The 13,994-nt window shown below is 46.9% G+C and overlaps 1 protein-coding gene and 1 long non-coding RNA gene across 2 annotated transcripts; both read left to right on the top strand.

Moving 5' to 3' along the window:
- Window positions 1-5,041: 5,041 nt before the first annotated feature.
- LOC120681776 lies at window positions 5,042-5,562 on the top strand. The gene is made up of 2 exons (XR_005678092.1): window positions 5,042-5,142; window positions 5,267-5,562. It is a non-coding gene; the product is annotated as an uncharacterized LOC120681776 (long non-coding RNA).
- A 3,478-nt stretch (window positions 5,563-9,040) lies between these two features.
- LOC120681774 (vacuolar-processing enzyme beta-isozyme 1-like) lies at window positions 9,041-13,968 on the top strand. Its single transcript, XM_039963362.1, has 9 exons — window positions 9,041-9,327; window positions 10,021-10,185; window positions 10,350-10,506; window positions 10,586-10,671; window positions 10,772-10,971; window positions 11,891-11,939; window positions 12,042-12,248; window positions 13,199-13,405; window positions 13,545-13,968. The coding sequence occupies exons 1-9, from the start codon at window positions 9,115-9,117 to the stop codon at window positions 13,725-13,727; spliced, it is 1,467 nt and encodes a 488-aa protein (XP_039819296.1). The 5' UTR covers window positions 9,041-9,114; the 3' UTR covers window positions 13,728-13,968.
- Window positions 13,969-13,994: the final 26 nt, after the last annotated feature.

Here is a 13,994-nt window from a genome sequence, read left to right as displayed (position 1 = left end):
TCCAGGAGACCCCCGAGATCGTCAAGGCTCGCGCCCGTTTACATGTGGCTGCCACGCAAGCCCAGCAGCTGCACGAGGACAACTCGGCCTACCATGCCCAGTCGAGTCACCACTCGACACGACCCCACGGCGACGATGGAGAAGTCAACCAGAACGACCTCCGTCTCCAGCTCAACCAACAAGACCTGCGTCAGCGCATCAACAACCGTCACCGCCAACGCGACGCCGCCGAGCGCGAGCGACATCGCCAGTACGACGACCACGGCGTCCCCGACACCGACCACCAGAACCGCGGCCGCCAGGGCGACAACCGTCCACGACGACCCCGCCGCGACGACGAACCCGGCAACGACCTCGACGGCTTCTCTACCTTCTCCTGTCGACTCCGGGCCATCCAGTGGCCTGACACCTTCAAGCCTACCGGGATCGAGAAGTACGACTGCGAGTCGGACCCCAAGACGTGGCTGCGCACCTACTCCATCACCGTCCGAGCTGCTCTCGGCGACAACGACATCATGGCTGCCTACTTCCCGGTCATGATGGGTCGCCACACCCTCAACTGGCTCGAAGCGCTCCCTGCCGGCTCCATCAATAGCTGGCAGGCGAGTCCCTCCGTGACTACATCAAGAGGTACTTTGCTAACCGTAATACTGTTACGGAAGCTGATGACAGGGACGTCATCTACCACTTCAATGAAGGCCTCCATAACATCGAACTATGGAGGAAGATGTTCGAGAGCAACCCCAAGACTGTGGGCAACATGATGTTGGTCATCAACAAGCATGCCGACATGGAAGATGCCGAGCGAGCTCACCGCCGGCACAAGGCCCAGAACGACTCCTCCGAGAGTCCCCCTCAGTGGGACAATCGCTCGGAATGCCGACGTGACGATCGCCTACCTCGCCACGGGAAGAAGAACGACCGTGCCGAGTCGTCTAATAATCGGGACCGCAAGCGTGGCCCCGAGAACACTGTCGCCGTCGCCGAAAGGTCCCAGTTCCACTCCACCCTCAACCAAGCGGACCTGGATCAGCTCCTAGATGGCAAGTGTCCTTGGCACAAGGACGCAAACCACACCGTCCGGGAGTGCTGAGCGCTCTCCAACGGCGTCATCAAGGACGACGACGCCAAGCAACCCCGCCGCGACGACCGCGACAGGCCGGGTGGTTCCAGAATCACCCGGGCGTGCCCACGGAGGCACAACTCGCCCAGGCGAGACGACGACGAGCAGAGGGAAGATTCCCCAGGGAACTTCCAGGAGGAAGACAGGGCCGTCAACTTCATATACGGCGGCCCCAGCAAGCCATCATGCCGGTTCAAGCTCAAGCTGGATGATCGCGAAGTCAACCTGGTGTTCAAACACCCGGTTGAACCCCTGCGATGGTCGGAGACGCCGATCACCTTCGACCGCCATGACCACTGGGTACACCTACCTAGGCCGGGTGCCTACCCCCTTGTGGTTAGCCCGGTGGTGAGCCAGGTCCACCTGGCCAAAGTACACATCGACGGTGGCAGCGCCCTTGACATCATCTTCGCCAGCACATTGGAGAGCATGGGCTACGACATGACCTCCCTGGTCCCATCCGATCAGGCCTTCTACGGCATCATCCCCGGAGCCGAGTCGACTCCGGTCGGCCGGGCCACTCTGTCGGTCACCTTCGGCTCCCGCGACAACTACCGCACCGAGTACGTCAACTTCGAGGTCGCCGAGTTCGAGACCTCCTACCACGCCATCCTGGGAAGACCCTCCCTCGCCAAATTCATGGCGATCCCCAACCACACGTATCTTCTCCTGAAGATGCCAGCTCCAAAGGGGGTCCTCTCGGTCTACGGAGATCTGCAGACCTCCTACGTGTGCGAGTCCAAGAACATCGAACTCTCCGACACCCTGGAACGATCCAGGAACTCGGTTCTTGTTGCCCAGGCAGCAAAGAACCTCCCGACGGATCAGCAGCCGATCCCCGCCAAGGAGTCGACTTCCAAGTCGCAGCTCACGCCAGCCGTGGCGATCAAGACCATCGTCCTCTGGGACAATGAACCGCACAAGACCGCCGTGATCTGGGCCAGCCTCGACTCGGTGTAGGAAGGCGCGCTCACCTCCTTCCTCCGGGAGAATTGGGACATCTTCGCATGGAAGCCATCTGACATGCCCGGAGTCCCAAGGGAGGAGGCTGAGCACTCCTTAGATCTCGACGAGAAGGCGAAACCCGTCAAGCAACGGCTCTGCCGCTTCGCGCAGGATCGAAAGGAGGCTATTAGGGTAGAAGTAACCCTGCTCCTCGCTGTCGGTTTCATCAGAGAAGTCGCACACCCAGATTGGCTGGCAAACCCAGTCCTTGTAAAAAAGAAAAATAGTGAATGGAGAATGTTTGTTGACTATACCGACCTCAACAAACACTGCCCTAAGGACCCCTTTCCTCTACCACGCATCGATCAGGTCGTCGACTCGACGGCCGGGTGCGTTCTCCTCTCTTTTCTTGACTGTTACTCAGGGTATCACCAGATAGCCCTCAAGGAGTTGGATCAGGAGAAGACGTCCTTCATCACCCCCTTCGGGGCCTACTGCTACAACACCATGACGTTCGGCCTCAAGAATGCTGGGGCCACATACCAGAAGGCCATTCAGAGATGCCTCTAGGGGCAGATCGGGCACAACACCGAAGCCTATGTCGATGACATCGTTGTCAAGACAAAACGTAATGATCAGTTCATTACGGACCTCTCCGAGACATTTGAAAATCTCAGGAAATTCAAATGGAAGCTCAACCCGACCAAGTGTGTATTCGGTGTCTCATCCGGAAAACTACTCGGCTTCATAGTCAGTAGCCGGGGCATCGAAGCCAACCCCACCAAGGTCAATGCCATCAGGTTCATGAAGCCTCCCAGGAGCAAAAAGGACCTGATGAAGCTCACAGGGTGCATGGCTGCCTTGAGTAGGTTCATAAGCCGACTCGGCGACAGAGACCTACCCTTCTTCAAACTTCTTCGGAAGTCCGATAAGTTCGAGTGGAACGACGATGCTTCCAAAGCATTCCAGGAGCTCAAGGACTTCCTCACCTCGCCACCCGTCCTGACAGCACCAAAAGACGGGGAAGTCCTCCTCCTGTACATCGCCGCCACTACCAATGTGGTGAGCACCGTCCTGGTCGTCAAGCGCGACGAGCCAGGTCACATCTACAAGGTGCAGTGACCCGTCTACTTCATTAGTGAAGTACTAGGCGAGTCCAAGGCACGCTACCCTCAAGTGCAGAAGCTGTTGTACGCCATCCTCATCACGTCAAGAAAGCTTCGGCACTACTTCCAAGCCCACAAGATCAAGTGGCCTCATCCTATCCACTCGGCGACATCCTGCACAACAAGGACGCCAACGGCCGAGTCGTCAAATGGTCAGTAGAACTCGGCGCATTCGCGATCGAGTTTACGCTGCGATGCACCATCAAGTTTCAGGCGTTGGTCGACTTCTTTGCTGAGTGGACCGAAATCCAAGATCCTCCACCCGACACCAGATCTGAGCACTGGATCATGTACTTCGACGGCGCCCTCAACCGCGACGGAGCCGGCGCTGGAGTCCTCTTCATCTCCCCGAAAGGTGAACAACTCAAATATGTCCTCCAACTACTTTTCAAGGCTACCAATAACGCTGCCGAGTACGAAGCTCTCATCCACGGTCTCCGGATCGCTGTCACTCTCGGCATCAAGCGTATGTTGGCTTATGGCGACTCCAAAGTCATTATACAGCAAGTCAACAAGGACTGGGAGTGCACCAAGGAGAAGATGGATGCCTACTGCAGGGAGATCAGGAAGCTCGAAGCCAAGTTTTACGGTTTGGAGTTTCACCACGTCCCCAGGGATGACAACATGGCGGCCGATGTTCTGTCCAAGCCTTGGATCCAAGCAGTCCATCGTACCACCCGACGTGTTCGTTCAAGCTCTCAACAGCCCTACGGTAAAGATGGAAGAGGAACCTCCTACAAAACCCGACTTGGTCCCGGCCATAGGGCAACAGGTCTTAACCCTCGACACCGACTGGCGCTCCCCAATCATCGATTTCATCAAGAACAATAAAAGCTATCCAAAGGGAAAGGAACACGAGAAGCTTGCTCGCCGGTCAAGCAACTACGCCGTCATAGGGACCGAGTTGTTCAGGCACTCGGCTTCCTCAGGAACCCTGTGCAAATGCGTTACACAGGATGAAGGAGTCCGACTCCTTAGTGATATCCATTCGGGTATCTGCGGCAACCACGTGGGCGCCTCTACCCTCGTGGGGAAAGCCTTTCGATCAGTCTTCTACTGGCCCACGGCCCTGGCCGACGCCCGAAACATCGTCAGGCGATGTCCCGGGTGCCAGTTCTTCTCCAAGCAGCAGCACGTCCCGGCTCAGGCCTTACGGATTATACCGCCTTCCTGGCCATTCGCCTGCTGGGGACTCGACTCGGTGGGACCCCTAAAGACGGCCGTTGGCGGATACATTCCTTATGATCTTTTTATGTAATCCTACAGACTTGATTTTTATGGTAACAACGGCGATGAGGTGGTGTGGTCTCTGCTATTAACATTAGTAAGGAGAAAAATAGAGAAAAGCAGAAAATTAGATTTGGAACAATGTCTACTGAAAAAAACCGAAATAGGAATGCCAAAAAAGAAAACATACCATCGTACTACCAGGCAAGGTTTGTCAGTAATATATGATTTAATTATTTAGATATTTATATTGAGATTTAGATATTTGGATTAGATCTGAGATTTAATTATTTAGATATTGATATTTAGATTTAGATATTTGGATCACATCTGAGTTGATGTGTCGTGGTTAATGCAGCTCTGCACTTTCAATCACTAGTCATTGGCACAAACATGTCTTGTTTTACTCAGGAGTGTGGGTTTGCTTCTATAATAGGTGAATAATGTAAACCCTGGCTATTCATTCTGTTTGTTGTGTTGGCAGCTAACCAAATTATTTTAATGTAGACCAAAAACCATGAAATATCACGTGGAAGCATTAGGAGAGAGAGAGAGAGAGAGAGAGAGAGAGAGAGAGAGAGAGAGAGGTATGTTGAGATGCCTGTGTTAACAGCCATGATCACACACAAGTTTTTGATTCAAGTTTATGGGAACCTGACGATCCAATGCATGGAACTGAGGGTATGCCAAATTATGGAATTATTATGGATACCCATTCCTCTGTTTTCAACCTAAACTCAATTTCATATTCGTATGTTTTTTCTATTACTATGTTTTGGATTCCTTCATTCCAAATGGGACCTAGATGGATAGAGGAGATGCAAACTGGTAAAGGTGAAAGAATCAGCGGCGCAGCATGGCCAGTGCAAGGCGGAAATGGAGGAGACTAACTTTTGGCCATGGTAGACAGGCTTATCTAGGTTGAGTTTACAATTATTATTGTTTCTAATAATGCCAATAGAAACTGGTTTGTACAGGGAACAACAATGTATTATATCTGCCAGTGTAAATAAATTTATGAAAAATGACATGACAATCGATTAAAAAACTGGCTTGAATACATTGTGATGTGATTATGATGAATTGTTGTGAATTAAATCATTGGAAGCTGTCCACCCACCTTTGTACCAGTTGTACATATACATATCACGTGTGACACACATGTACATAGTTACTAGTTTTAAGATAATGATTTGGAGTCTTTTACGTGTATACCATTACAAAAATTCATAGTTACATACGTGCCATTAAAAAGTTCATAGTTACCTGTGTGCCGTCCACCTTCCTTTAGAACTTAATGGTTTGCTTGTCCTGACAGGTGGGACCCATGTATGAAATTGACCATCTTACCCCTGCCCCTCTCTCTGGTACGACATGAACAAGCATCCCCCAAGCGCTTTATTCTCCCTGAAACCCTAAGCTCGCTGGCGCCGCCGGCCGGATCTACAGGGCGCCGTTGCCGCGGGCCGCCGCCGTCGTGGGCGTAGAGCCGCTGCCGCGGACGAAGGGCGCCAGCGCGGCCCCCGCCGCCGTGTGCGCAGGGAACGACGCGAAGGGCGCTAGCGCGAGCCGCCGCCGTCGCATGTGCAGGGCACCGATGCGGGTCGCCTCATGTCCTTTTTTTTGGCCTCATGTGCCAAGCAGCAGCATGGCACGGTTTTTTTTGAGTAAAATGCACCAGAGGTCCATCAACTTATAGGAGTGTGTCACTTAGGTCCATCAACTTTAAAATTATATTTTTGGGTCCATAAACTTGTAATTTGTGTCACTTAGGTCCACGAACTCTAAAAGTTCATTCCTAGGTCCATAAATTTGTAATTTGTGTCACATAAGTCCATACCCCTCCATCTAGCCTTCATGCATTGATATAGCACCAACATGAATCTACACGGTTCCCACATGTTGCTAGAGTTTCGTTGGAATGGTGAAATTTGAGCCTCAATTTCAAATCAAGTGCATAGGGAGGGGAGAGGGGATGACAGATTTATTTTGTAGGTTATTGACATGTATTGGGATTCAAATGGGACTTCCGAACTGCCATTTGGTGAGTTCTGGAGCTTAGATCTAGATATAACCCCATAATATGAGTGGAGAGTAAGGGGTGATTGCTTTGGAAAGATGGAGGAGGTTATAGAGGGACTCAACAGCATGTGTACCCTAGTAGGGGATATTATATCCTCCGTGGCGTGTGTGGCCGGATATGGTGGTGCAAGGTGTTGTGGAAGATAATGTTAGACTTGGGTCAACCCAGAGTGATTCTCGATGAAGGGTTGAAAGATATTCATGGACAGCTATATCGGGGCGACCTTTAAGGGTCTATAGCCACACGATTGCTCATGGATGAATTTCATGAACCAAAAAATGCACTTTCGGAGTTTGTGGACCTAAGTGACTCAAATTACAAATTTATTGATCTAAAAATACACTTTCATTGTTTATGAACCTAAGTGATACGAATTACAAGCTGATGGACCTAAAAATGCACTTTTGAAGTTCGTGGACCTAAATGGCACACCCTTACAAATTGGTGGACCTTTGGTGCATTTTTTTTTTTGCGCCTCGTACGCCTAAGAGAAGCATGGTCACGATCCATTTTTTTGTTTGGGTCTCATGCGCCTAGCAGCAGCATGGTCACGGTCCTTTTTTTCCCCAAGCGCCTAGCAGCCGCATGGCACGGGGCTCTTTTATTTCTCGGACCTGCTCAGCCCGCAAGGCAACAGGAGGGTAAAATGGTCTTTGCACATCTCCGTTAATCACTGTTAGGTACTGTTCTATCCAAAATAGTACACAAGTAAAAAAAGTTATACACGTAAAAGACTCAATCATTTGCTTGGTAGGTTTCGAACTTGTGTTATGTTAGGCCTTCAATGTTGAATTGTCGCCATAGAGATATGGGCCTACCACGCTCTATTTTCTTGATTTGGGCTGTAGGCTCGTGTACGGTGTTGGCAGCAGGCTCGGTGTACAAGCGCCAGGAGGCAACTGAGTGAGTCTGTTGGATTTTTAGGGAGAAAACGACTCCTAATAAATAAATTAAGGGTCCAAATAATTTTGGTACGAAAATGTTCAAGATGTAAGGAAAAATATTCGAAAAACCAAAAATGCATGCCTCGCCTACAAGTCCAAAAAGGACTGCACAAGAGGGCTATTAAGAGTCATATATATGTAACTAGCAGTCAAAGTATCACACGATCATATTTTTCAAAACCTTATATTCAAATCAAAATCCGATTGCACCACTGGATTTTTGACTCCGATTGTACCACTGGATTCTTGACGATGAAAGCTTCAAAATGAAATCACATTTGGATTATTTGTTGTGGAACGTTTTTTCGGGATAATTTTTTAAAGTTGAAACAATTGTTCCACAAACACAAAATAATTTTTTTTAAGTTGAAGCAATTATTCTAGCAATATGAAAAATATTTTATCTTATATATTATGATTTGACTGACAGTTATACATATGACTCTTGATATTTGTGCTGCACACAAGCCATTACTCGCAACCGTTTAGTTAATCATCGGTCAAAACAAGAAGCTCTGCACATTTTGAGCCTACTGCGTTGCGCACAGTGAATCCGTGCTCGATGTGTTCACGCGTCAAGCAATCGCGTGGCCCTTTCTAGCGCGTTCACCACCTCAGGCGGCAACGTCGAGCAAAAACCTTTCGCAAAAGCGGCACAAAAGCATGCTCGTTCCCTGGAGAAGAGACGAAAACGTTCCACGATTACCCGATTCCAGCGCTTCTCCAAATCAGAGGTTCAGAGCCACCACTGCCACTTCCGCCATCCGGTAGCGTCGGTTTCGCTTCCTTTTCCACATCTCCTCCCTTTCGTGGCGATACCAAAAACTCAGCAGACCGCGCGGTCGCCGTCGGTTCCTCGCTTTATTAGAAATCTCGTCGGAATCCGGCAGTTGACGAAGACCCGGTGCGCGCAATTTTCTAAGCCGAGAAGCCTCCGAATCTTATCCTGGGCCCACGCAACGGGCCCGTTCCCAGTTCCAGCAAGGCAGCAACCCTTCCTTCCAGGCCCTGCTCCGGCGCCCGCGCCCGCGCCGGCGTCGCGTTCGCGGCTGCCTCGCGGGCCATGCTGCTGCTGCCGCCGCCGCCACGACACGTCAGTCCGGGTAGTTTTAATCATGATTGGAAATAGCCCACTATAATCTCGTTATAGCCCGCTAATAATTTTTAGGAGATCTACCGCTACACTATAGAACATTTGTTCGCTATATCCGCTAAAGGAAGTTTTATGAGATTTAGTCATTCTAAATGTCCGCTAAATAGGTTTTTATGAGACTTAGCAGCGCTAAATGTCAATTGGGTACTGTTGGGTAGTTAAGAAACGTGTTAGACTCAAATTTTAGGTGTTAGACCAACGATATTTATAATTTATATGAGATTATTTATTATTTTATCATTCTGCTAAATAATTTAGTTTTCGCTGTAGCTATTCTATAGTTTTTAGAGAAATTTACCGCTAAACTTCGTAGCCGCTATTTCCAACATGTTTTTTTATCCGTCGCGGGCCCTTACTAGTTTTTTTAAAAGGCACCCCGGTCCCAGCGTCGCCGTCCTAGCTCCTGCTCTTGCACCTACTCCGCTACTCGCCTCGCTCTCCCCGTCTCTCACGCCTCCCCCGAGCGGTCGGTGATGGCACTGGCAGCCGCGGCGTGGCTGTGTGGGCTCGTCTCGCTTCTGGCGGTAGCCGCCGCGGCGGCGGATGGGGATTGGGAGCCGCTGATACGGATGCCGACGGAGGAGGGGGGTGACGCTGCTGCTGCTCCGGCGGCGGAGGATGAGGTGGGGACGAGGTGGGCCGTGCTCGTGGCGGGATCCTCCGGCTACGGCAACTACCGGCACCAGGTGAGCCCGCGGCGGCCTCATCAGTAGTGCTGTGATTTGTGCGAAGTTGGGACTAGGGAGGGCGAGGGAACTAGAGACGAGAGTGTGGGTGACTTTTTGGGGACTGGGACTTAGTTTTTTTTTTTTGATGAAATACTGGGGAGTGGGGACTAAGTTTGAAGCATTCGATCGACTCCCCCACCCCCACCCGCGTAGTATTGTGACTTTCTAATCGATTGGAAGCGTTTGGAGTTCCGCTGCTTCGAATTTGTTGGATATTGTAGACTGATCTGCGCCTGCGGTCGCTGTCTGAGTTCGAAATTGACTGAGTGGGGACTATTTGCCTGTGAAATTTAGGTATGAAGGACCAGATTATCCAATCAATACTTGCTTTGCTTTGCTTGAAGTGTCCATGCATGATTCGGGTCAGCTGTTTCAGGTGGTTGCTGTCTGGTGGATAATTTTAGGTGAGAAGAGACATGGTTCATTGGTGACAGAATTCTGTTTGGCTGAATATCGACTAGCAATGTGGGGGCTATTTGGGATTTATATTTTTAGAATACGCTACTAGTGATTGAATGCCACGCATGAAAAATTGTCCTGTTGTGCTTTCTGTACAATTATACCTTTTTATTGCATGCTTACTAAAAACTGGGTGGTATAAAATTATTGTGAGTGCTTACTTATAATAGTGGTACACATGATGCTTGGCAGGCCGATGTATGCCATGCATATCAGATTCTGCGGAAGGGAGGAGTGAAGGAGGAGAATATTGTGGTGTTCATGTACGATGATATTGCCCATAACATTCTGAATCCAAGGCCTGGGATTATCATTAACCATCCTAAAGGTGAAAATGTATATACTGGTGTTCCAAAGGTAATGATTGGCTGCTTCTCCTCTCCAATTTTAGTTCCACACAAAGTCTTGAGTAATCTACTTTCGAAGTCAAAAGATAATTGTGCTTTGTGATCATAAATGGATTGCAAGTTCTTACTGCTCATTTATTGTGCCAAGTTGATCAACTTCACATGCATTTGCAGGACTATACAGGTGATCAGGTCACTACTGAAAATTTCTTTGCTGTGCTCTTGGGCAATAAAAGTGCAATTACTGGAGGGAGTAAGAAGGTTATAGACAGTAAACCAAATGACCACATATTTATCTATTACTCAGATCACGGGGGTCCTGGAGTTCTTGGTGCGTGTTTGGACTTAATGCCTAAGAGATGTTTCTTAGCTGATTTTCTTTGTGCTTACTTAACTGGTCAAACTTATAGGTATGCCGAACTTGCCATATCTCTATGCTGGCGACTTCATCAAGGTTTTAAAAAATAAGCATGCTTCCAATAGCTACAAGAAAATGGTATAAATTCTTCATTTTTTTCTTTTCCCTTAAAAAAAGAAAGGTTCATTCTGGAATTGATACACCTAGATTGAAATGAAAATTTCATGTTATTTTTCAGGTTATATATGTTGAAGCATGTGAAAGTGGCAGTATCTTTGAGGGATTAATGCCGCAAGACCTAAATATTTATGTCACAACTGCAGCAAATCCAGTTGAAAATAGTTGGGGAACATACTGCCCTGGGATGGACCCATCACCCCCTCCTGAGTACATTACCTGTTTAGGTGATCTGTACAGTGTTTCTTGGATGGAAGATAGGTAACACCATAAGACTCATTTGAAATCCATTGATGCACAGCATTTATATTGTATTAGATCAAAATAAGTTCCATATGGAGACTACATATTTGATATGTTTTTTTTTTGCTCTCTTCAATTATGTAGTGCGATACAATTCCAGTTACATTAGGTGTTTTTCAGTTCGAACTATTGTGTTATTGCCCATAATGAAACTGACTTTTATCTTACCTGTTCATTCTACGCAGCTGAACTTTACATCAGCACTGTTATTTGGAACCTTTTCATTAATTCTTTTCTAATTTGTATACAACATGTCTTGTTCTCATATTGTGTTCTAGAAATGCCAGTACATTGTACATACTCCCTCCATACTCGAAAAGAATGTCGTTTTGAACAAGGTTTGGGTCAAATATTGGGAACATAAATCATGAATAACTTTTAAGTTGTTGAGTTTCAAAATATAAAAATCATATGAATAGATTTGTCTTGAAAAATACTTTCATAAAAGTATAAATATATCACTTTGCGATAAATACTTTTATAAAAATAAAAAGTCAAAGTTAAGCTTTGGAGACCGTGTCGCTGTCCAAAACGACATTCTTTTCAAGTATTGAGGGAGTATGAAAGTACACACTGGTTTTAATTAGTATAATAATCATCTGCTTTGCTAGCATAAAAGGTGCACAACACAATGCTCAGTTGTAGTGGTAATAGCTAATACATGGGGAAAAAAACACCAGATGACTAAAAAGGATGGGGAAGTATCATTTGTCGAGCAGACAGAGGTCTGTTGAGTGTTGACAAGCAAAGACATATTGCTTTGTAATTAACTTTTTTTTTCGGTTGACATGGCCTGAATATACAAGCTTGGTAGCATTATTTATGACTGTTACCTTCTAGGCCTGCTGTTTTACACTGATCTGATTCTAATTGGCAGTCAAACCCACAATCTAATGAAGGAAACCATCAAGGATCAGTATGAAGTGGTAAGTCTTGAGCACACTTCCATATTGGTTAAAGCTAATCACACTGCTTTCTTACGAAGGTGGAAGAGAGAACTTCAGAAAATCATATAATTTGTTGGACAGGTGAAAACAAGAACCTCTAACTCGAATAAGTACAAGGAGGGTTCTCATGTCATGGAGTATGGTGACAAGACCTTCAAGGATGAGAAGCTTTTCCTTTATCAAGGTTTTGATCCTGCTAATGCCAACGTTGCAAACACGCTGCTTTGGCCAGGCCCAAAGGGTGCAGTCAATCAGAGAGATGCTGATCTTCTCTTCATGTGGAAGAGGGTAAATTCTAGCTATCCTTTCAAATGATATATAATTGCTGATCAAATGGAACAAAATGAATGCTTTTCTGAGTAATATCATGACAAGTAGAACTATTAGAAATATCGGTTGTCTGTTGTTTTTCATCCTTGACCTCTACTTTATTGAGCTAAAACATGATATGTTGTTGCGCTAGGCAACACACATGCACAAACCATATCGCGGATAAAATATTGCATTTTGGATGATTAGTTATTTGTTGTTGAAAGTATGCTGCATTGTTTGATATAGATGGCATCATAACATTATGTTGTTATAATAATATATGTTTTCTTCTAGTTTTATAAGTGTCCTTATGCCTATTTCTTTGGATAGAGTTGTTTATTTTCTTTTTACTTGGTTGTCCTCGAGACATTGTTTTTTTTAAAAAAAAGATCATATTTTTTGTGTGTTGTTCGCAATAAGTTCCATGGCTTTAGTTTTTACAACCATTTTAATTTTTTTATTGCCACGTGCAAATTTGCAAGTCCTTAGTGCTTATTTGGAAAACCAGTATAGGTGCTAACTGCTGACATATTTATACCTATGATTTAGAGAAAGTTAGAGAATAATTGACAAGACAGTTCAGGGAAGGGGTTTTGCTTGTTTTAACACTAAAAGCTATTCTGCTGTTTACTCCAAGGTCACCTATTAGCAATCGAAGTTGGAACTATTTTGCTTGTTTGGATGGCTTAACTGTCGTAGATGGGCTTCTTACTTTTTATAGAAGATAGGACTTAGGAGGAAGAACTAACCTCTCAATACAAATGTGCTCTTGTTGAGAAGCTACTGGCACTTGAGAGGATTAGAGTAGAGCTTGTACACTCATTCTGATGTCATGCTCTCTCCTCCAAGTCAAGACCAAGATTTGCGAATCACTTTTGGTAGCCTTCTATTTTCCTTGTTTGCTAATATTCACTTCTTGCTTTCAGTACGAGCAGTTAAATGGGGGATCTGAAGAGAAGCTGAGGACTCTCAGAGAGATTAAAGAAACTGTTCAGCACAGGAAGCATCTCGACAGCAGCATCGATTTCATTGGGAGACTTGTCTTTGGATTTGAGAATGGGCCTAAAATGCTTGAGGCCGTTAGAGCATCTGGTGAACCATTAGTTGATGACTGGGATTGTTTGAAGAGGATGGTGAGTATACTGATCGCTCTTATTCGGCTCTGGCATAAGGCATGCGTGAAGTTCCCTTTCTCACACATCTTCGCAGCCTGCGCATATGCATTTGGTTTGTGTCCTGTTGAACCTATTTCATCTCGATTTCCATTGCCAGGTGAGGATTTTCGAATCCCAGTGCGGGTCGCTCACTCAGTACGGCATGAAGTACATGAGGGCGTTTGCGAACATTTGCAACAGCGGTATATCCGAGACAAAGATGAGGGAGTCGAGCATCAGCGCTTGCGGCGGTTACAACCCAGCGAGGTGGAGCCCGTTGGCTCAGGGACACAGCGCCTGATGAGGTGCAGCCTGTAGCAAAGGTCCCCGAGGTCTATCCTGTGCGCTGCGAACTCGCGTAACCTGGGGACTGTAAAGCGAGAAGCGCTCATAGTGTGCGTTGGTTGGTCAGCTGTATATATATCATGTACCGTGCGCTCGTACCTGTGTGAACTAATACCAAGTCTGGTCTGCAGCCAACTGCCTGAAATGATTGAGGTCTGATGCGAATGTTGTTGCGACAATGATTGCTACTTTGCTAAGTATGCCATGATCAGTGGACCAAAAA

The sequence above is a fragment of the Panicum virgatum genome, chromosome 7N (assembly GCF_016808335.1).
Source record: "Panicum virgatum strain AP13 chromosome 7N, P.virgatum_v5, whole genome shotgun sequence".
NCBI classification, from domain to species: Eukaryota; Viridiplantae; Streptophyta; class Magnoliopsida; order Poales; family Poaceae; genus Panicum; species Panicum virgatum.
The sequence above is the reverse complement of the archived record's forward strand: the minus strand, read 5'-3'. Positions and strand labels throughout refer to the sequence as shown.